We start from the raw sequence: 21,352 nt of genomic DNA, 5'->3' as shown, positions 1-21,352 counted from the left end.
TACTGTTGAGTCTGTTTTTTAAATAAGTTCATGAAACTGCTACTCTTTTTCTCAAGGATACTTACGAGATCTTTATATGAACAGGATATTTTGACAAGGTAAATATTCGTATTTCGCCGTCATTCAGTAAATCCAACTGAAATGGCACGAAGATGACTGAAGTGGTGGTAGGAAATTGGCTAAATCGTCTTGAAATTCGAACGGATGTACAAATTAGACACAAAACAATATATTTCCGGCTCACGTGTACCTGTATTTTCCCTGGGTAAGGTCACACTTATGACGTTTTTTTTTCTGATTCCTTATGTGACGATATAAGGACGTTCACAGAGCCTGATCGTCGCTTCTTTCTGCTGGTTGTCACGGGTTTGCTCAGAAATTCACCATGCTGATATCTGCCTTTCCTCACTTCATCATCTTCGTATTTGCGGTACGTTTAAAAGAATTTATTTAAACCCTATCTGCTAAGTTCATAGAGGAACATCTTTATGTAGTACGCAGTTACAGTTAAATACGTTTGTATTAATTAACGCCATGAAACAGAGTACTTTTTGATAAGCTGATAGTACCCTCAGCTAGGCATGAAGTTATCTGTCTTTTATGGAACCCGGAGGTTCACTGCCGTGTTCAAAAGAGCCCAGTTACAATTATTATTACTATTGTTATTATTATTTATTGTTTTTAAAATTTATTTTATCTTCTTGTGCCAACTATAACTGGCTCCTGTAGCTATCGAGTTAGCACGTTAAAATAAACAGTTAAATTGAATTATTGTTATAGGCAATGAAGTTAGTCTTTTCATGTTTGAATTTGGTTTCTTAATAAATTAGCTTACAAAATAATTTCGTATACTCAGATTTCGATAATTTTCTCTCTTCATTTTTTTTCCTTATTTGGATGTTGCAGTACGTTCTTTAAAAAATCTGAATGCATTCTCAGACACATTTCGAACGGAATTATGTTTAAAGAATGGTGCAATTGAGGGACGAATACATTCTGGGAAATGTAATTATTCGGTTTAAAAATTGTTATTCCATCTAACTAACAAACAAACTCCATGGAGCACAGCCCTTCTCGAAAAGCTCCTCGTACGCTCAGCTAGTCAAGAACTTCCTTGTCTTTTGTGGAACTCGAAGGTTCATTACCGTGTTCACAACAGCCCTCCATCGACGCCTTTCCTGATCTAGATGAATTCAAAACACCCATCAACCATATTGGCTTAAGTTCCATTTTAATATTATCAACCCATCTATACCTACGTCTCCCGAGTGATTTCGTCCCTTCAAGCTCTCCGACCAAAATTTTGTACGTGCTACACGCCCATATATCTCGTTCTCCTTGACTTGATGTCCCTAATAAATATGTTTGGTGATGACTGCTTCTCAGCATCCTGTCTGCTAGCTCATCTGATTTCCACAATGTTAAATATAAACTAATAGTATATATAAAACAATAAATTTGCCAGTTTTATAAAATCTAGAATCGAAATAAGAACATATATTGCAATTGCCTTATTTCGAAACAAAAGTAAAATATGAGAAATAACTTAGCACTTCAGAAAGAAAGTAATGATTTATACAGGCTACATAGCAAAGCCGGGACAGTTGTGATGGGTGGCTGGGATGGGAGAGACAAGGGATGCATACCGAATTTTGGTGCGGAACCCTCTTTAAAGTGAATTCTTCTAAGATCCAAGCAATAGTAATGTAACGTTGAGATGGAGCTTAAGAAGATACATTTTGAAAATGAGAATGGATTTTACTGGTTCTCAAATGGTATTTTTTGAAAAAGGGTTCTACTGCTAGTGAGTTAATTTTTTACTCAGTTATGATGTTAAAATATGTTACGTAATGCAATTGCTTGAAATTGTTCGTCTGTTCAAATTTTGCATAACGTTTTTAATTACAGGAACGGCTTTTTCGTAATTAAGTTCAGGGTCTCCGAATGTGCTGAAACCGGTATCAAAGTAGAGATGGCCCTGACTGCCTTCCATGTACTTTGTTCTTATTTTTACATCTGTTGTATTTTGTCCTAATTTCAGGCCCGTGTACACGCATATGACAGTACACTTAACGACGTAAGGATCCAATGCAACGAGACATTTCCCATTTCATATGGTAAGTGCATTGGCTACAATTCGGTTTTGTTCCTTTATGTTTTCCTTTCAGAGCAAAATTTATCGTTTATGACACCTAAATATTTAATATATTATCCATATTTTTCGACGCACTATTTTTCGGAAAATATATATGATTTGATGTTACGATACAGTATGTGAAAGTTCATGAATTCTCTTGTTTCTGCTCTGTTTACAAAATGTAGGAACCAGGACACCACGTAATGTTATGACATGTTCATTCGCTCAGGTGAGCTAATTAATGTGGTATGTTTTGAGACGACGTTTAGCTTCTTTTGTCTGCACTTTCAATCTTGCAGTGTTGACGGCCTTGTGTTGGGTGCGTGACTTCATTTTTTCCTGAGGATGGAATCCAGAAGCATGACAAACAATTAAAACTCCAAATGCGCTGGAATTTCCTAAATTAATTTGAAAGAAACGCCTTAGTTGTCTTAAAGCGTTTGTTAACAGGAACAGCTTTTGACGTGAAAACCGTCTTCTTGCACAAGACAGAAGCGTGACTTGGAACAGTTTTATGAAGATTATGTAATATTCAGTACTAAAAAACTACTTTTATTTACAATATTTTTCCTTACACGCAAAAAATAAAATGATTATGATTGGCAACCTAACGTTGTTAACCAACTCCATGGAGCGTAGAAATTCATAAAAAGATGATAGTAGCTAAGATTTCTGAGACGCTCGTCAGATTTCTGACAAGCTCGCTACAATATCTCTACTTGCATTCATATTCCGAATTGACACGGCCTATTCTAGATTTAATGGGTTATGCAAAACTTTAATAAACTTTTCTCTAAAACTGGATTGTTATAGGCGTTTGTTAACGAACTGTATTTTCATTTCTAGAGTACGATGTCCATTTGATGAACTTCGGCAGTTTCCCGGATGAGTCCGACCAAACTTCCATGGTCAGTTCGTTATTTTCACTCTTCCTCCATAAAAGCTAGTTGACTGTGGAAGACTTTCACTTTCATGAGTCATCACAATTTATTTGCCTACTTTTGGTGCATCTTCTAAGGTACGGGTACATAGATTGAATGTGTGGGTTCAATGACATTATGAGAGAATTTCAGCGGAAATATCTGTTCCTAGGTCGGTTTATATACCACGACCGAGGGTTATTATAATCTTTCTCTCAGGATATGAGTATTTGTGTATTTCTGTCGTTCACTTCCGGTGGTCTGGTACGCCGTTCAAGGTGTCTTGTGACTATATAATGAGAATATCGATACAGGTACGTCTGTAGGGCCAGTTAAGAGAAGGGAAGTGATGCACACCCAGCTCTTAGAATTTTAAAGGACAAAAACATATTAAAGTACATGGGTAACTCCAAAAGAAATCTTTAGAACTTCGGAGAGATTACCATCTCATTCTCATTTAGGGCACGTAAGACATACGTATTTTCAGAGTTGTTTAACCTGGCCTGAATTTCAAACTGGTCTTACAAGTTAAGCATATAACAAGAAAAATACAAAATGTCTTCAAGGTAATGAGGTAGTGAAAGACGAAGCGAAAAACTATAAACCTGGAAGTTGAGAAACTTTGTCTTATTAATGATATATTTTCTGCTGATGATGTTCTTACGTAAAGGTCCCTGTAGGTAAACAGTTGTAAGTAACTTATTTTGACTTGCAATTTTCCACGTGTAATACTAGAGGAATAAATTTGTTATGAGTGAAACATGAAATTTGTTCTCATTTTGGTTTTCTTTTACAGTGCTTCATTCATTGTGTCATGGATAAAACAGGAATGGTAAGGTTACATCTAACTATCTTTCTAACTATGCAACTAACTGCATGGTACAGTGTATTCATTCAAATAAAAGAGATATTCTGCTTTCATGGAACCCTGTCTTGATTTCTCTATTTTGATATTCTGGGCTGTGACGCCATGTCGTCTTGTGAGAGGTTCGTAGGAAGCATCTCCTTCATCTTCAGGGCATATGTGAATTGGGATGTACATATCACTTCTACTCTGAGGATGTAGGCGATGCAATCCTCAGAAACGTTGGTAACCACCCACAAGATCACAGTGTCAAACCTCATAAGAGCTCAGATGGCTCACGGACGCAAGAACCTTAAATTTCAGATTGATGACGCTAATTCTTACTGAAGATTTTGTACGTTGAATTCCCGTTGTAATAATATCGCAGATAGAAGTGTATTGCAGGTAACTTCTAAATTGTTTTGTTTTATATAAGTAAATAGGCTGCTTCCATGTTATATTTGTTGTTATTATTATTCAATTAGTTCACCAGTAAAGCCTCTTACTGTTGTGACTAGAAATTCAGCCATATTATTTAATAAATAAATGTTTAAAGAGTTATAATATATGTTTTTCGGTGATATTCAGTAGACTTAATAAACTCCATGTTTCAGATGGACACAGAGGGTACGTTTCATAAAAATACAGTGGTGGAGAAGCTGCAAGGGTTTCCAAACGATACCGAAATTCCAGACCTAGAGGAAATTGTGGAACATTGCGTTACAGAAACTGGTAGGTGGAAATAAAAAATGGCTACATCGTAAATGTTCAGTGAAGTTGTTAAATATTACAAAAAATATTCTTTAGCATTGTTTTTTTTCAACATTCCTACATTTTTCAGACTGAATTTACTAAGTTATGGAAGGAGTTTGAGGTATATGAAAATCCTAGAGAAGGCGTCAAGTGTACAGACCTTAAACTTTCTTAGCACCAAGATTCGTTCAAGAATGTCATCCCAAAGGAACGCCCATGTGCGAATGAAAACCTAAAAATACACATTTTGAGTCCGAACAGACAGATCGTCTGTAACGAGATAGATAATGAACAACTTATGGCCCACAAACAAATTATCGACTCGCATGTCTATCAAATTTAATTTCTCCCTAAGCAAGCCGTTGGGTTTAAGTATATTTTCTACCTGATTTTTTCCCGAAGACAATATACAATGAAAGAATTTGCGTGGAATAACCGAGTGAGGTAAACGAAGAGAAATCTTGGTAGTCATAGCAATCTTTGAAGTTGAATTCGCGATCTCAGCACAAGGCAGCTGTGCTAGGTTATAGCTGTACACCTGTTGTCCCACAAACGTAGAAACGTTTTCATTGTAACACCTCAAAGCAATTCAGCTGTTGTTATATCTGTACAAAAGAGACATTTAATATCCAGTCAGTATTACATTTTATTTATGGAATGAATTTAAGAGTAGATATTAAGATTTTTACTATATTCGCGTCAGAAAGCAGACAAATAAATTACGATAATAATTATTAGTATTACTTTTTAAATTAGCTTATTTTAATACAGAAAGCAGTCAACTTTGTTAATTAGGAATAAGCGTAATGATGTATCTGTATAACAATGATTTTTCTGGCTTACTTTCAATGCTTAATCAATCCAATTTTAAACCTTGTATTAATGGCATTGTATGAAACTTTTCCAGGGTAGTAATTCTGTAAGCATAATCTAATTACTTCTCTCGTATTACAAACAAGGATAAACTATATGAGCCTATCACATGTCAACATTCACAGTCCGGTTGTCGTTTATCAGACACTGACATTGGAATTGAGATGTATGATGCATATCGTTTTTCATTAAATGCTCACTTTTTAAAACGCGGGCTTTGTAAAATATTTCTAGGTCCAAAATGGAGTGACGTTAGACTCAATGTTTTGACAAGTTCATTCGGTCACCGTGTTGTAAGGAAGGGAATTGAGAAACAAGAGTATAGATTACGTAATGTCGGTCTATGAATTTAAAATAAATTACAAGTACAAAGAATTAATGATGTCATAAGCCCATCTTTTATAATGAAACAATGAAATTATGCTAATAAAACTGTCTTCCATTGTAATCAGTTTGTCTATTTGTTGCGTAAAAACTTTAAGATATAGTTACTTGACGTACAGAATTAGATCTCTTTACGTTACAGAATGTGACGAAACATGAAGTGTGTTTTATTTTCTCTTCTGTTATAATGTTTTAACAGGCATTGGTTACATTAGTAAGAATATTTACTTTAAGCCTGCGACCACCATATGGTCAGTTTCTGTGTCTGACAAATCTGCATGTAGCTTTACAATTGGAGTAGAAAGTTAAGCTATTATCACTTCATTTACCAGAAGTGTAGTTCAGACAGAGTCCATAATGTCGATATTGGTCTTCTGCGTTGTGACTTGAAACCCTCAGATGGATATAAACGTTTTGGCGGAACGTGCTGCTTCCATCACCAGGGATGAAACCTGCGAAACGCTGGTACCCATCTACAAGTCCGTATAGTGTCAGAACCAAGAGGACTTCCATTGATATATTCACCTTCCTGAGAACTTCAAATGTCCATTTGAGCTTTTGATTTGGTTGTTTGATTCGCTTTTAACCTAAACTTTGGCAGATTAATATTTAATTGTGAATTCAGTTTTATATAATGGACACGTTTTTTGAAAATGAGTTAAAATACTTGTGAGCCATATATTAATGGCTCCTAGCGCCGAAATGCCGTATATCATAAACAGTTACGATAAAAGTGATTATATATTCAAATATTTGTAATGATTATTACAGTACTTGTGTATAAGATATTTGGTATTACCACGTCACATAAAGAAATCTTATAGTCGACTTTACAATAGCTTTCTTTGTAACTTTCAGACCAAGAAGAATTGTGTGAAAGAGCCTACGGCTTTGGAAAATGCCTTATGATAGAGGTAAGCGCGCTGTATATTGGACTGGGATATTTTTTATTTATTCTTCAACAAAGGGACATTACTTACAACAGCCTCTACTTCAGATAGTTTATGCATATGTTGTGAAGTTGCACTATTTTTATTGAATTATAATATTTATTATCTTATTCATACTTTAACATTGTTAGACTGATTTCCCAATTTTATTTTCACAACACAGTGATTAAGAAAGTCTAATTTTATTTAGCTAGAGGTTTGGAGTGTATTTTGCAATGTTTGCACATTGGTCCTGAAAGCGTGACTACACGCTATACACTGCTGAGCAGTTGCGTGTCTTATGGACGGTTGAGTGTTCTTGCTTTCTGTAGGAAATACAGCGGCATGGGGAAGCTCAGGAGGAAGAATGAAGCAAGGAACAATGACCTGGTCTACTTTTACCACTGTTATTTCGTAGTACGACATAGTCGCAGCACAAACGGAAACTGTCTTACGTAAAACGCTTGTGTTTTTTTTTTAGAGATTCTTGTTTTTCTTGTACCTTCCCGCTACTCCACATATATCGTATTAAAATTATATCTGATTGTTATGAATATTATGTTTAGAATTTTAGAATAACTATATTAATTTTTTTTTTAGAAAAATATTATTTTATCTAGCTAACTAACTAACTAACTAGATGGCTTACCGAACCCGAAGGTTCATCACCGAATTAACCAAAGCCCTCCACCGGACCCTGTCCTGGGCCAACAAAATCCAGTTTCCTTCAACTCCTATCTCCCATAGATCCCGCCTGAGATTATCCTCCCATCTACGTCTAGGTCTCCCCAGCGGTCTCTTCCCTTCAGGTTTCCCAACCAGTACCCGGTGCACACCTCTTGTCCCATCCATGCGCGCTACATGTCCCGCCCATCTCACTCTTCTCGACTTAATCACCCTCACAATACTGGGGGAGCAGTACAGATTTTTAAGCTCGTCATTGTGCAGTTTTCTCCACGCCCCATCGTCTTCCCTCTTAGGCCCAAATATCCTCCTCAACACCCGATTCTCAAACACCTGCAATCTGTGTTCCTCCCTCTGAGTGAGAGACCATGTTTCGCACCCATACAAAACAACAGGCAAGATTATTGTTTTGTATACTTTAATTTTCAGGTTCTTAGAAATCAGACGGGAAGACAAAATATTTTGGACTGAGAAGTAGCAAGCATTTCCGGAATTTAGTCTCCTCCTAACTTCCTCACAAGTATCATTTTGATTTGTTATTGTTGTTCCCAAATATTTGAACTTTGTAACCCTTTCAAAGGATTTATTAGCTACCCTAAGATAATTTTGCCCGCCTGTCTTCTGATGACGAGATACTAACATGTACTTAGTTTTTTCTGAATTTACTTCCAGCCCCACTTGTCTACCAGCCTCTAGTAAAACTTCTGCGTTCCTCTTTATTGTATTTATATCGTCCCCCAATAAATTAACATCATCAGCATATGCCAATAGCTGATGTGTCCCGTTCAATTGCAAACCCTCCTGCCTACCTTGGACCTTCCTGATGGCGTATTCTAGCGCAAAGTTAAAGAGCAAGGGAGACAAAGCATCTCCTTGTTTTAGACCGTTCTTGATGAGGAATGTCTCAGATACATATTTACCTACTCGAATTTTGCTGCAGGTTTCATTTAAGCACATTTTTATTAGACCCACTAGCTTCTTTGGTATACCAAATTCAATAAGAATATTATATAGCACTTCTCTCTTCACAGAGTCATAGGCTTTTTTGAAATCTATAAATAACTGATGTACAGTCCCACCGAACTCCCATTTTTTCTCTAGTATCTGACGAATGCAAAAGATCTGATCAATCGTTGATCTGTTTCGTCTGAACCCACACTGATGATCCCCAATAGTTTCATTCGCATATGGGGTTAATCTTGCCAAAAGAATGTTGGATAGAATTTTGTATGAGGTTGATAGCAGCGATATTCCTCGGTAATTACCACACTCAGTCTTGTCCCCCTTCTTATAAATAGGAATAATTATGGATTCCTTCCATTGATGTGGCATCTCTTCCTTATCCCAAATTAACTGAATAAGCTTATGGATCCTCATATGCAACCCTTTGCCACCTGCTTTAATTAATTCGGCCGGAATCTGATCAATTCCTGGAGATTTATAACTTTTCAACTTCCCAATGGCTAGTTCCACTTCATCTAAGCTAGGTTCTGGCACCAACAGTTCAGCTGTATGCATTTTAATCTGTCTAATATCACCAGTATTATGAACATTTAAGAGCTCGCTAAAGAAATTTTTCCACCTATTCACAATTTTTATTGGATCTGCAAGCAAATTGCCACTATCATCCTTTACCAAATTAGTCTGGGGTTGATATCCTTTCTTAAAGTTATTAATGCCTCTGTACAGGTCTCTGATGTTTTTTTCCTTATTATTTGTCTCAAGTTCAGCAATTTTGCCCTTCAGGTATTCCCTTTTCTTAGTCCTAAAGGTTCTACTAGCCTCACGTCTCACGTTACATAGATTATCCGCATTTGTTTTGTTTGGGTTCTGCAACCATTGAAATTTTGTTTGCTTCCTTCGATCTATTAATTTTGAACATTCTTCATCAAACCACGGTTTATTTTGCTTTCTCCTGTAGTATCCTAGTTTCTCTTTTGCTGAAATTTTGATGCAGTTTCTGACATTTTCCCACTCCCTGTTGATGTCCACACTTTCATTATCCTCATTTGTCTCTAAAATTTGAAACCTATTCGAAATTTCAACTTGATATTGTTCCTTTGCCTCTCCCTCACTTAATTTTTTCAAATCAAATCTTTCTGTGTCAAAATTTTGTTTAGTTCGTCTACTTACTGAAAGCCGCTCCCTCACTTTTGCTACCACCAGATAATGATCAGTGTCGCAATCTGCTCCTCTGAATGATCTCACATCAATTACATTTGTCTGCCTTCTCTTATCTACTAAAACATGATCTATTTGATTGTGTGTTCTGCCATCTGGGGAAGTCCAAGTGTACTGTGTGTGGAATATATTAAATAAACATAATAAAGGACAACCAAGCAAAAGAAATAGAGAGGTTTTCTTGTAAGTGTAATGTTCCACAATACCATCTATACTGCAATAAAATCATTTCAGTGGCTGGCTGAAATTCATTAGGACAATTTAAAAGTATAAAGAGGTAATAATTTAATAATAATAACGTTTTGAAGCTTGTGAGATATTAGAAAATTTTCCATTCCATAGATATTATTTGGCCATAAACAATATATGCCTCGCTACTGAAATATGATTTGTTTACTTCATCGCATACTTCAATTGTCTGTTCTTTTTTGTGATAAGGGACTAAAGCCTTAAATGCCTGTACGACATTGTTTAGTCACAATGTCTGTTTGCTGATGTTTACAGATGGTAGTGGCCAGAGTTTTAAAAGGCAGAATCCATAATGCAATTTTCTTCTTTTACCTTCCTTTTTCAGGGAAAAGTCCTGGATCACATAATAACGTAAGTCAGTGTTAAGTAGGTGATCAAAATAATGCAGATTTTTATTGTCTTTTTTTATACATTCAAATAACAATTCAATAACACGAATACAGGCACAGAATCTTCATCACATTCGCAGTGAGTTACCAGTTCTTATTTTGACTCCTGTAGTAGTTTCAGTGGTGAAATCCAAACGCTTCATGGCCCTCGTGATTGTGCACGTGTACTGGTACCGGGACCTTCACAGGGTAGGGTATCGGTTTCTCCACAGGGTAAGGGACTGGTTTCTCCACAGGGACTTTCACTGGGTAAGGATACGGCTTTTCAACCGGATACGGGACATGCTTCTCAACTGTCACTGGGTAGGGTTTGGGCACTGGGACGGGGTATGGACGATCAACAGGGACCTTCACAGGGTAAGGGACCTTTTTCTCAACTGGGTATGGAACGGGCTTCTCAACCGGATACGGGACATGCTTCTCAACTGTCACTGGGTACGGTTTCGGTACTGGAACAGGATACGGACGATCAACAGGGACCTTCACAGGGTAAGGGACTTTCTTTTCGACAGTGTATGGTATGTGTCTTTCTACGGTAACGGGGTATGGCTTGGGAACTGGCACTGGGTAAGGTCTGTCAACTGGTACCTTAACTTCAACTGGGTAAGGACGGTCGACAGGAACTTCCACAGGGACCTTTATATGGACAGGGTAGGGTTGAGGGACCGGTACCTTTACATGGACAGGGTACGGTGCGGGGACTGGGACTTTCTTTTCGACGTAGACAGGATAAGGTTTATCGACATGCACTGGGTACGGCTGTGGTACCGGAACTTTCACTTCTACTGGATAGGGAACTTTCTTTTCAACAGGGACATGTATGGGAACCGGTCGGTCGAAAGGGACTTTAACTGGATAGGGTACTGGCTTCTCTACCGGATATGGCACAGCCTTTTCAACTGTAACAGGATATGGACGATGCACTGGAACTTTGACAGGGTAAGGTACTGGTTTCTCCACGGTATACGGAACTGGTTTCTCAACTGGAACTTTTACGGGATATGGCTGGGGTACTGGAACTGCGACTTTCTTAGTAATAGTGATAGTTTTAATATTGTGATGGTCTCCTGATGATAGTCCACCCCCAAATTCTTGTTGACCAAAACCACCGGTTTCAAATCCACCGTCATGGCCTCCAAATCCACCGTCATGGCCTCCAAATCCGCCGTCATGGCCTCCAAATCCACCGTCATGTCCTCCAAATCCACCGTCATGGCCTCCAAATCCCCCATAACCGAATCCAATAATGCCTCTCTTCTCCTGGTTTTTCTCCTTTTCAACAGTTTCGGATTTCTCTGATGGTGCTGTTTCTTGTGGCTTCTCTTCGACTTTTTGTGGTGATGATTCGGCCTTGTCTTCAGCTGAGCCGAGGATGGCCAACGTCAGTAAGACGACGCAAATCTATAGAAAAGAATTTACTTGTAATACATTTTCATTTATGTTCTATTTTTTAAAACTGTTCTCATGTTTCGGAATGCTAAAAATCGATTGTTTAACTTTATGTTTCAAGCACCACACATACCAATGTATGTATAATAATGTATTCGTCACTGGTAGTTATTATACATTAGCTGGTGATCAAAAAATAAGTTCTTCGGATTATTAAATTATAGATTCATAAATAATTTATTGCAACTGCATTTGATACGCGATTATACAGGCTTAATTTCTTCTTGCTTATATGTGCCGTAGGCCTACACAATTTACGTAATATGACATGGAAATTTGCAAGTAATGTAATCCACTTTTAAGTAATTAAAACTGAATTTCGTTTCATTAAAAATCATTGACAACAAACGAGTAGCATAAATGTGAGACGTTTAAAAAGATTTAAACGTAACGATAATGTGTCATTCTTTATATAATAATATCTAGATATGTTTTAAACACCTAGCTATGTACAGAAATTACTTAAAGTCATCTTCCTACTTACAGACTGATTTTCTTTCATAATTGTAGGTTGTGACATTATCGAGTGGTTTATATTACATGTTTGCGTAACCAGAATACAGTCTTTTAATAGTAAGTCCTTGAAAGAATACTTTCCTACAGGTAAACTTATGTGTAAATAAGTAGGCCTCTATCCAAGAATAAAGTCTCAGTTATAATTTTCTGGAGTGTTTTAACATAGTTTGAGCTTATTTGCCTTTTGTCTCTCAAATTTAATTACTCGTTTTATTCCTGACAGGAGAGACGAGATGATTATAAAACACAAAATTTCACATTATGACCCATGTTGAAACTCGAAATTTCAATCACTGTTCTTTCATCGTTACCTCAGTTACTTGATCTAGAGGACTTTTATGGAATTCGAAAGTAAAGTAGCTTGTTTATAAGGTTCTACCAACATATATTCTCTTAATCGAAATGTATTTTTTTTAATTCATAAAAGAAATATTCGTTTGTGTCAATGCGAAAATTTATAGAGGAATTAAACAAAATTTCAGTACAGCTATATTAAAATATATTTTGAAATGTGAAACTTTAGATCCTTACTAAAGAGCTGTTGAATACCCTCGATTGTTGTCCACACTCGGAAAGCTCTAATATAATTTTCAACAAATCATAAGTATGTATTTGCGCAAATATTAATTTTCATAACATTATCTATATATCAATATCCAACTAACTGAAAAATTCTTTTGGAAAATATTATCATAACCAAAGTATGCTTATATTCTTTACGTGTTATTTATATATGAGTTATTTTTCAGAGGATAGTATTTGTCCCCTGTGTTTGCAGCAAATGCGATGTGTACACTTTGTTAAACAGAAACACAATACGAAACGTGGCTGACTTCACTGCGTGTTCTTCGTCCTTACACATTGTTGAGTATGACTCACCAATAATCTCATGATGCCAAGTATACTGCAACTCAGGAGATCAGTCTTGAGCGACTGGATACCAACCGAAGATGTTCCTCAATCTTATATACGGCGCGAGACAGCTTCTCACTTTCCATCGTGATTTTCTCGGCTAGCCAAGACACAGGTATGCACCACATATGATACGCTAGCTGCTTTCTTCCCCCTCTCCACACATATTCCGCAAGAAACACCTCGAGAAAGTTTTTTTAGGATAAACAGTAAAAATTCATTGTATGTTATGTTTACAGGTAAACAATGGTTGCTGTGCTGTAGATAATGTACAGGAAGGAAGAATGACAGTGTCTTATGGAAGAATATGATGAAGGGACGAAGTGAGCACAGGCGCGGAAAACAGCTGCGAATAAATACACAAGACTATGAAAAGTAGATAAGTGAGATCCTTCATTACGCAAGAATTCAACATATAGAAGATGTGTCCAGATTGTGGGTTTGTCTTTAGATGAAATGAACGTCGCAAATGTATGCTTTACACATTAATTTCGGCTGTCAATACATATGAAAATATAAAATAAAATCTCAGGAGACTAAAAATAACTTAACTAAAATGATATAGATACAACATAACTGAGAATTCTGTCTTATAAAATGTGATAATCTTTGTGTTCATAAATTAGTATCATAGCCTCTGTATCTCTGTAGATTAGATCAAAATTAATTTTGTATGCAAGACATAGCGGCTTCGAAACCCATTTAATCATTGTCCACAGTGATTTAAAATGTCATAATTGTTCAAATTCTTCCTAATGTAATTCCGGAAGTATGTATTACAATATATTACTGCGATATCCTTCCAAATCCTTTCCCGTTTATCTTACATAATTATTGTCTTATTAATGTTAGTCCACGTAACCTCGAAGTTAATAAAGAAAAGAACGGGGTGAGAGTCCGTCTGCGTGGTACTGCATCTCAAATATGCCTCTGGTATAATACCAGCCCCTTTTAAAAAATCAAGAAGATTAATGGAATGGTGACCTCAGTATAAAACGGAATACCCAAAGGTAGATCTGTCTCACACGTGAACCATTCTCCTAGCTATCCCTTGGTTTTGCAAGTGATGTCTTCTCTTCATGTTTCTCAGTCTCGTGTTCAGGGGTAAATCTGTAGGAACGTGAGGCGAGTTACTCGTATGCTTATAGTACTGAGGTTAAGAATCTATATAGCGTTACCTTCACTCCCCTCTGGAAACCTCAATTGCGCAGTGCTTAAACACGTGGTCGATTTTGCACTTACTGTTTATACATGGGGAAACATTACTGTGCTGTAACTCGTAACCTATGCATTTTTAAAATACATTATTTTACTATTTAAAAATTCAAATTGTAATGATTTTAAACCTGAGTGACTGCATAATGTGTGTAAAAAACACATAAAATATGAAGGAAATAACTCTGAGCTATTCTGTACCAAATTGAATAGTCTTTGTACACAAGAATTATCTAAACGGACCTGTTACAAACATTCCTAATTTGCATTTCTGGTCTTATTCTAAGAGGGGCCAGATAGTCTCCGGAGAAATTTTGAATGATATGAAATTAAGCAACTGAAGCTATGTTTCGCTAAGTTCACTTTCTTTTCGTTCCACATGAGAGCAAAGAGACTCTTTACAATGACCAGTCAAGAATGTAGGTGGGCAGAAGATGAACCAGACACATGAAACTGTGACAGGCAGGAAATGATAATTTGATAGAAAGGAATGCTGAAAAGTGAATTCTTATCAACTGTCGACATCTGGCATTCTTCGCCTTCAGTAAAGCCTACGTTCGAGAATATTAATACTACAACAAATAGTTCTCGTAAGCTACAAAACTTAACTAAAGGCACTTAGCTTCTACCCTGGCCACTGAAACAACGTTACCTCAGATAATTTTGAAATCTGCATCACAAAATAATATATCCAAAGTAACTGAAGATAGCAACCGTAGACTACTAAATTTCTTCACACACACATGTTTTGCTAGATAATTCATACGGAATCAGCGCACAACAGACAATGGCCGCATGCGGTGCCAATTTAAAAAAAAATCTCGCTGTAATCTGTCCCTTGCGATCCGATGGAACGAAATAGCGTTTTTTTCTTTGCCCTTCAATTTACAGAGTCATATCTATTCTATTGATCAAGGCGCTGGCCTATACTTATTTCTGTACTGCCAGCCCGAATTCCCGGCTTCACACTTAAACGTACATTTCGTATTTTGATTAAACAGAAGATCGTTATGAGTCATATATGTTTAAGTTGGTGACGCAACAAATGAGAAAGAACAGCTGTTGGAGAGAGCAGGTTAAGTAGAAGGACCTCGACCTTGTCGGTTAATAAGACAATCGTTAAACCAACACTGTGTGTCCTTGTGTGGGTCATTGAATATCGTGTAATAAACTTGATCAAAGTTGCATATCAGCGGCTTATTTTGTTCTTAAACTTAATTGACGTCCAGTTAGATCTAAATATTCTAATTGGATGCGAATAAACTAAGTAGACTGTGAAGAAATATTAGAATTTGTGATGTTTTTTAAACCAGTTCTGTGTTTATGACTGTAAGTCCGGAATCAGATCTCATTCTAGAGTAAAACTGCATGTAGGGATCATTTCATTGGTATCTTTATTAATATGCTAAGAACTTTTATACTTGAAACTCGTCAAACATCTGTTTTTTTTTTCCGAGAGGAAGTGAGTCTCCGACCAATACTTGCACAGGTATCAAATCCTTACTAATGAACAGGTCAAATGTAGGAAAAAGCATCTATTGTCAAAGCCATAAATATAATTTAGTTGATTTTCAGTTCCTTTCGTATAATTAACGCTTAAAAAAGAAGTTTCGTGTGCCTCCTTTATGCTGTCCGAGTTTCGTTACCTCAAGTATTGGAAGGCCACATTATTAACCGAGCGGACCGTAACATGACATAAGCGTGCCGAAGCGTGACTTAGTGATCACGCGTGCGCAAGCTTGACAAATCGTGACTATTCGTTACGTAATGTCATGGCATGTCGAGATGTGGCCATAAGTGTCGAAACGTGATGAAAAATTACAAAGCGTGACTACGCGTGACCAGGCATAAAGTTGTGACGGGAGGTCATCATACGTGTTGAAATACTGCGAAGATTTGAAAAGTGTGTCTAAGCGTGACCAAGCGTGCTCAAGCGTGACTAGGCGTGACGTATTGTCACGGCGTGACGAATTGTAGCCATAAGTATCAAAACGTCACAAAAATTTTCAAAACGTTACCTAACCTAACAAAATTCACTGAACAAACTTAACCTAACCTAACCTAACCTAACCCAACCTAACTTATCCTAACCTAACCTAACCCATCCCAACCTAACCTGTCGTAACTCCATCTAACGTATCACAAAGTGGCCAGAATTAACTGAGCGGATCGTAAAATGACATAAGCGTGCCGAAGCGTGACTTAGTGATCACGCGTGCGCAAGCGTGACAAAGCGTGACTATTCGTTACGTAATGTCATGGCATGTCGAGATGTGGCCATAAGTGTCGAAACGTGATGAAAAATTACAAAGCGTGACCAAGCGTGACAAAGCGTGACTATGCGTGATCAGGCATAAAGTTGTGACGGGAGGTCACCATAAGTGCTAAAATACTGCGAAGATATGAAAAGTGTGTCTAAGCGTGACCAAGCGTGACAAAGCGTGACTACGCGTGACGTACTGTCACGGCGTGACGAATTGTAGCCATAAGTGTGAAAACGTCACAAAAATTTTCAAAACGTTACCTAACCTAACAAAATTCACTGAACAAACTTAACCTAACCTAACCTAACCTAACCTAACTTAACCTAACCTAACCTAACCCAACCTAACCTAACCTATCGTAACTTAACCTTACCTAACCTAACCTAAACTAACCTAACCTAACCTAACCTAACGCCTGGCCTATCTTCATAACGTCATCACAAGACCCAGGAATGTGACTCGATCGATTTGGATAACTTTGGCTGCAAGATTAGCAAACCGACGCTTGGCGTCGCGATGCCGAACATTGCGACGCTCTAACATGGCGCCAGTGTTATCGCACATGAATTTAAATATCACTGCTGACGAAATTAGAATACCGACGCCTGGCGTCGCGACGCCGAACATTGCGACGCTCTATCATGGCGCCAATGTTATCGCAAGTGAATTTAAATATCATTGCTGACGAAATTAGAAAACCGACGCCTGGCGTCGCGACGCCATCCGGCGTCACGCCAGATGAAGAATACCGCCCTTGGTATAACGTTTGGCACGAAGATAGAAAATCGACGCCATGCGTAACAAGGTTCTTGAAGGACGAAATTTTACCGAAGACACCAACCTAACCTAACTTATCCTAACCTAACTTAACCTAACCTAACCCAACCTAACCTAACCTAACCTAACCTAACATAACCTAACCTAACCTAACCTAACTTAACCTAACCTAACCTAACAACCTAACCTAACCTTACCTAACCTAACCTAACCTAACCTAACCTAGCTTTTTCGACGATTTCCCGTTTTTCGATTTTCCGAAAATTTTCGAAAAAATTGAAATTTTCAAAATTTTTCCAAATTTTAAAAAAATTAAAAGTGGCTGCAAGTGGCAAGAAACGCGAAGAAAACTAAAGATTTTCGAAATTTTCGAAAAAAAATTTGAATTCAGAATTTTTCAAAAATTTTTGGTTTCGTGCGCTTTTTGGACGATTTCCCACGTTTTTCGATTTCCCGAAAATTTTCGAAAAAATTGAAATTTTCAAAATTTTTCCAAATTTTACAAAATTAAAAGTAGCTGCAAATGGCATGAAACGCAAAGAAAACTAAAGATTTTCGAAATTTTCGAAAAAAATTTGATTTCAGAATTTTTCAAAAAATTTTGGTTTTGTGCGCTTCTTGGACGATTTCCCACGTTTTTCGCTTTTTCGATAATTTTCGAAAAATTGAAATTTAAAAAAATAACCTAACCTAACCTAACCTAACCTAACTAAACTAACAGAACCTAACTAACCTAACCTAACCTAACAGAACCTAACAGAACCTAAGCTAAGCTAACCTAACCTAACCTAACCTAACCTAACCTTACCTAACCTAACCTAAACTAACATAACCTAACCTAACCTAACCTAACGCCTCGCCTATCTTCATAACGTCATCACAAGACCCAGGAATGTGACTTGATCGATTTGGATAACTTTGTCTGCAAGATTAGCAAACCGACGCTTGGCGTCGCGATGCCGAACATTGCGACGCTCTATCATGGCGCCAGTGTTAACGCACATGAATTTAAATATCATTGCTGACGAAATTAGAATACCGACGCCTGGCGTCGCGACGCCGAACATTGCGACGCTCTGTCATGGCGCCAATGTTATCGCAAGTGAATTTAAATATCATTGCTGACGAAATTAGAAAACCGACGCCTGGCGTCGCGACGCCATCCGGTGTCACGCCAGATGAAGAATACCGCCCTTGGTATAACGTTTGGCACAAAGATAGAAAATCGACGCCGTGCGTAACAAGGTTCTTGAAGGACGAAATTTTACCGAAGACGCCAACCTATCCTAACCTAACCTAACCTAACTTAACCTAACCTAACCTAACCTAACCCAACCTAACTTATCGTAACTTAACCTAACCTAACCCATCCAATCCTAACCTGTCGTAACTCCATCTAACGTATCACAAAGTGGCCAGAATTAACTGAGCGGACCGTAAAATGACATAAGCGTGCCGAAGCGTGACTTAGTGATCACGCGTGCGCAAGCGTGACAAAGCGTGACTATTCGTTACGTAATGTCATGGCATGTCGAGATGTGGCCATAAGTGTCGAAACGTGATGAAAAATTACAAAGCGTGACCAAGCGTGACAAAGCGTGACTATGCGTGATCAGGCATAAAGTTGTGACGGGAGGTCATCATAAGTGCTAAAATACTGCGAAGATATGAAAAGTGTGTCTAAGCGTGACCAAGCGTGACAAAGCGTGACTAGGCGTGACGTACTCTCACAGCATGACGAATTGTAGCCATAAGTGCCAAAACGTCACAAAACTTTTCAAAACGTTACCTAACCTAACAAAATTCACTGAACAAGCTTAACCTAACCTAACCTAACCTAACCCAACCTAACTTATCGTAACTTAACCTAACCTAACCCATCCCATCCTAACCTGTCGTAACTCTATCTAACGTATCACAAAGTGGCCAGAATTAACCGAGCGGACCTTAACATGACATAAGCGTGCCGAAGCGTGACTTAGTGATCACGCGTGCGCAAGCGTGATAAAGCGTGACTATTCGTTACGTAATGTCATGGCATGTCGAGATGTGGCCATATGTGTCGAAACGTGATGAAAAATTACAAAGCGTGACCAAGCGTGACAAAGCGTGACTACGCGTGATCAGGCATAAAGTTGTGACGGGAGGTTATCATAAGTGCTAAAATACTGCGAAGATATGAAAAGTATGTCTAAGCGTGACCAAGCGTGCTCAAGCGTGACAAAGCGTGACTAGGTGTGACGTACTGTCACGGCGTGACAGTACGTATCTTCATACTCGGGATCGTAAGACCCTGAATTCTCGCTATTTTAAGGACTTTGGATGAACTGAGGAAGACCTTATTTTTTATGTCTAAGCCTCGAACCGGACATCTTCCTGATACAACTCACAATCGTTGCATATCCAGCTGCTATGCTCGTTTATATTTAATAAATATGTGAATTACTGCTTTTTGTGCATTATTCATTTTCTTCATTAGACAATTATGACAGGTCTCACGGTTATCATAGAAAATTTAAAATTTGGTTACTTTAATGTTACATTTTGTATTAATTATCAATATTGTACTTGAATAAATTATGTGCTTTTGCAGTTATATTTGTAATAACTTACCTTTTCGGGAATAGGGATTATTTCTAGTTTTAGTTTATAGTTTCTAAAGATTAAAGTAACTTGCCACAATATTTGTAAAAAAAATTCTTGATGGGTAAGTAATTTTTAAGACTTTCCATTCATTCTTAGTATTCTTTCTTGGAGCCATTCTCATATTTGACTGCATTTTATTCGACGAATCGACTTCAATTAATGATAAGCATTTGGAACATTTAACCTTGTCATATTGGTGACACTGATAAGCCAAAGTTTCTTATAGTCACATTAACCTCAGACTTAAGCACGGGCGGACATTTTGTGTGGACTCGTACATTGTTGATGTATTATAATGGCAGTGTTGGTTAATATGTTATGTGGCTACGTCTATCAATGCTGTATTTGCATTGCGTTGCACTATGTAATGCATTTGTTTATACTTGTTCACGGGTGAACTTTGTGGTCAAATATAAACTATCAGTTTTGTAAGACACAGATTCCATCTTCTGCGAAACAACGTTAAAGGTAGGTGATGAAAGAACAGTACTTAAACATTAACTTCCCGTCTTTCGTGGTCTGGTTCGTATTTCGTCGTGCAGCTAATTTCTATTCGATCCTGCACTGAAGAATAATCTTATGAAGAAAAGTGTAATGACAATATTAAGAATTCGTTTGCTGTTGTGTGGTTTGACAGTAGAAGGAAAACATACATTGTCGGTGATTTTATTTTAAGATCATGAAGCAGCTGACCCGTCAAAAAGTCCTAAGCGTCGCATGTTCGATGTTACAGGATTTACTAGCAGAGTCACGTATAATTGTATCAAATAAATTAAAACGAGTCTAAATAAAAAGCTTATTTTATACAACATGCTTGTTTATAGGTGAAGTTATGTGGGTATATATTGAACAGGTTCAAGTACAGGTGGTTCTCGTTATTTTTATTGTGTTTCTGCAAATCGCCGTTATGTTGAAAACGCACAAAAGGGAAAACGTATAACAAGTGTCATTTTGTTGATAAACTGGGGCCATAATTATTTTATGATAAACTTGTAATTTGCATCACATCCCCTGATAAGTCTGGAGAAGCTTCGATGCAGGAATGCGGGTAACAGCTTTTACAGTTTGGTCGTAGATAGGATATTGATGGGCCCCATGATACCTCATCAAAACCGCAGATGTGCAAAAAGACTGATAGCGAAAGCGCGTGTAACGAGAGTCATCTGTTTACTACTTGGCCACCGTATTCTAAAGCTCTTCTGGAATAGGTAATAAGAGAATAAACGAACA

At 37.5% G+C, this 21,352-nt stretch overlaps 2 protein-coding genes across 2 annotated transcripts; one reads left to right on the top strand and one right to left on the bottom strand.

Moving 5' to 3' along the window:
* Window positions 1–285: 285 nt before the first annotated feature.
* On the top strand, window positions 286–7,437 carry LOC110828514 (general odorant-binding protein 84a). Its single transcript, XM_022061293.2, has 7 exons — window positions 286–430; window positions 2,042–2,117; window positions 2,984–3,045; window positions 3,854–3,889; window positions 4,516–4,633; window positions 6,770–6,825; window positions 7,173–7,437. Exons 1-7 carry the CDS (start codon window positions 386–388, stop codon window positions 7,209–7,211), a joined length of 432 nt encoding a protein of 143 aa, XP_021916985.1. The 5' UTR covers window positions 286–385; the 3' UTR covers window positions 7,212–7,437.
* Window positions 7,438–10,316: 2,879 nt separating this feature from the next.
* LOC110828538 (uncharacterized) lies at window positions 10,317–13,334 on the bottom strand. The gene is made up of 2 exons (XM_022061345.2): window positions 13,188–13,334; window positions 10,317–11,744 (listed from the first exon to the last, which is right to left on the bottom strand). Exons 1-2 carry the CDS (start codon window positions 13,197–13,199, stop codon window positions 10,461–10,463), a joined length of 1,296 nt encoding a protein of 431 aa, XP_021917037.2. The 5' UTR covers window positions 13,200–13,334; the 3' UTR covers window positions 10,317–10,460.
* Between the last annotated feature and the right edge of the window lie 8,018 nt (window positions 13,335–21,352).

Source organism: Zootermopsis nevadensis, unplaced genomic scaffold (assembly GCF_977971745.1).
Source record: "Zootermopsis nevadensis isolate Lab colony 2312 unplaced genomic scaffold, Znev_1.0 Znev_ptg000027l, whole genome shotgun sequence".
In the NCBI taxonomy this organism is placed as follows: Eukaryota; Metazoa; Arthropoda; class Insecta; order Blattodea; family Termopsidae; genus Zootermopsis; species Zootermopsis nevadensis.
This window is presented reverse-complemented; position numbering and strand designations above follow the sequence as displayed.

Coding starts and splice junctions, on each gene's coding strand:
- LOC110828514 (XM_022061293.2), top strand. CDS start 386: ATGCTGATATCTGCCTTTCCTCACTTCATCATCTTCGTATTTGCG. Junction 3,890..4,515: donor TCATGGATAAAACAGGAATG/GTAAGGTTACAT, acceptor TCCATGTTTCAG/ATGGACACAGAGGGTACGTT. Junction 4,634..6,769: donor ACATTGCGTTACAGAAACTG/GTAGGTGGAAAT, acceptor TGTAACTTTCAG/ACCAAGAAGAATTGTGTGAA.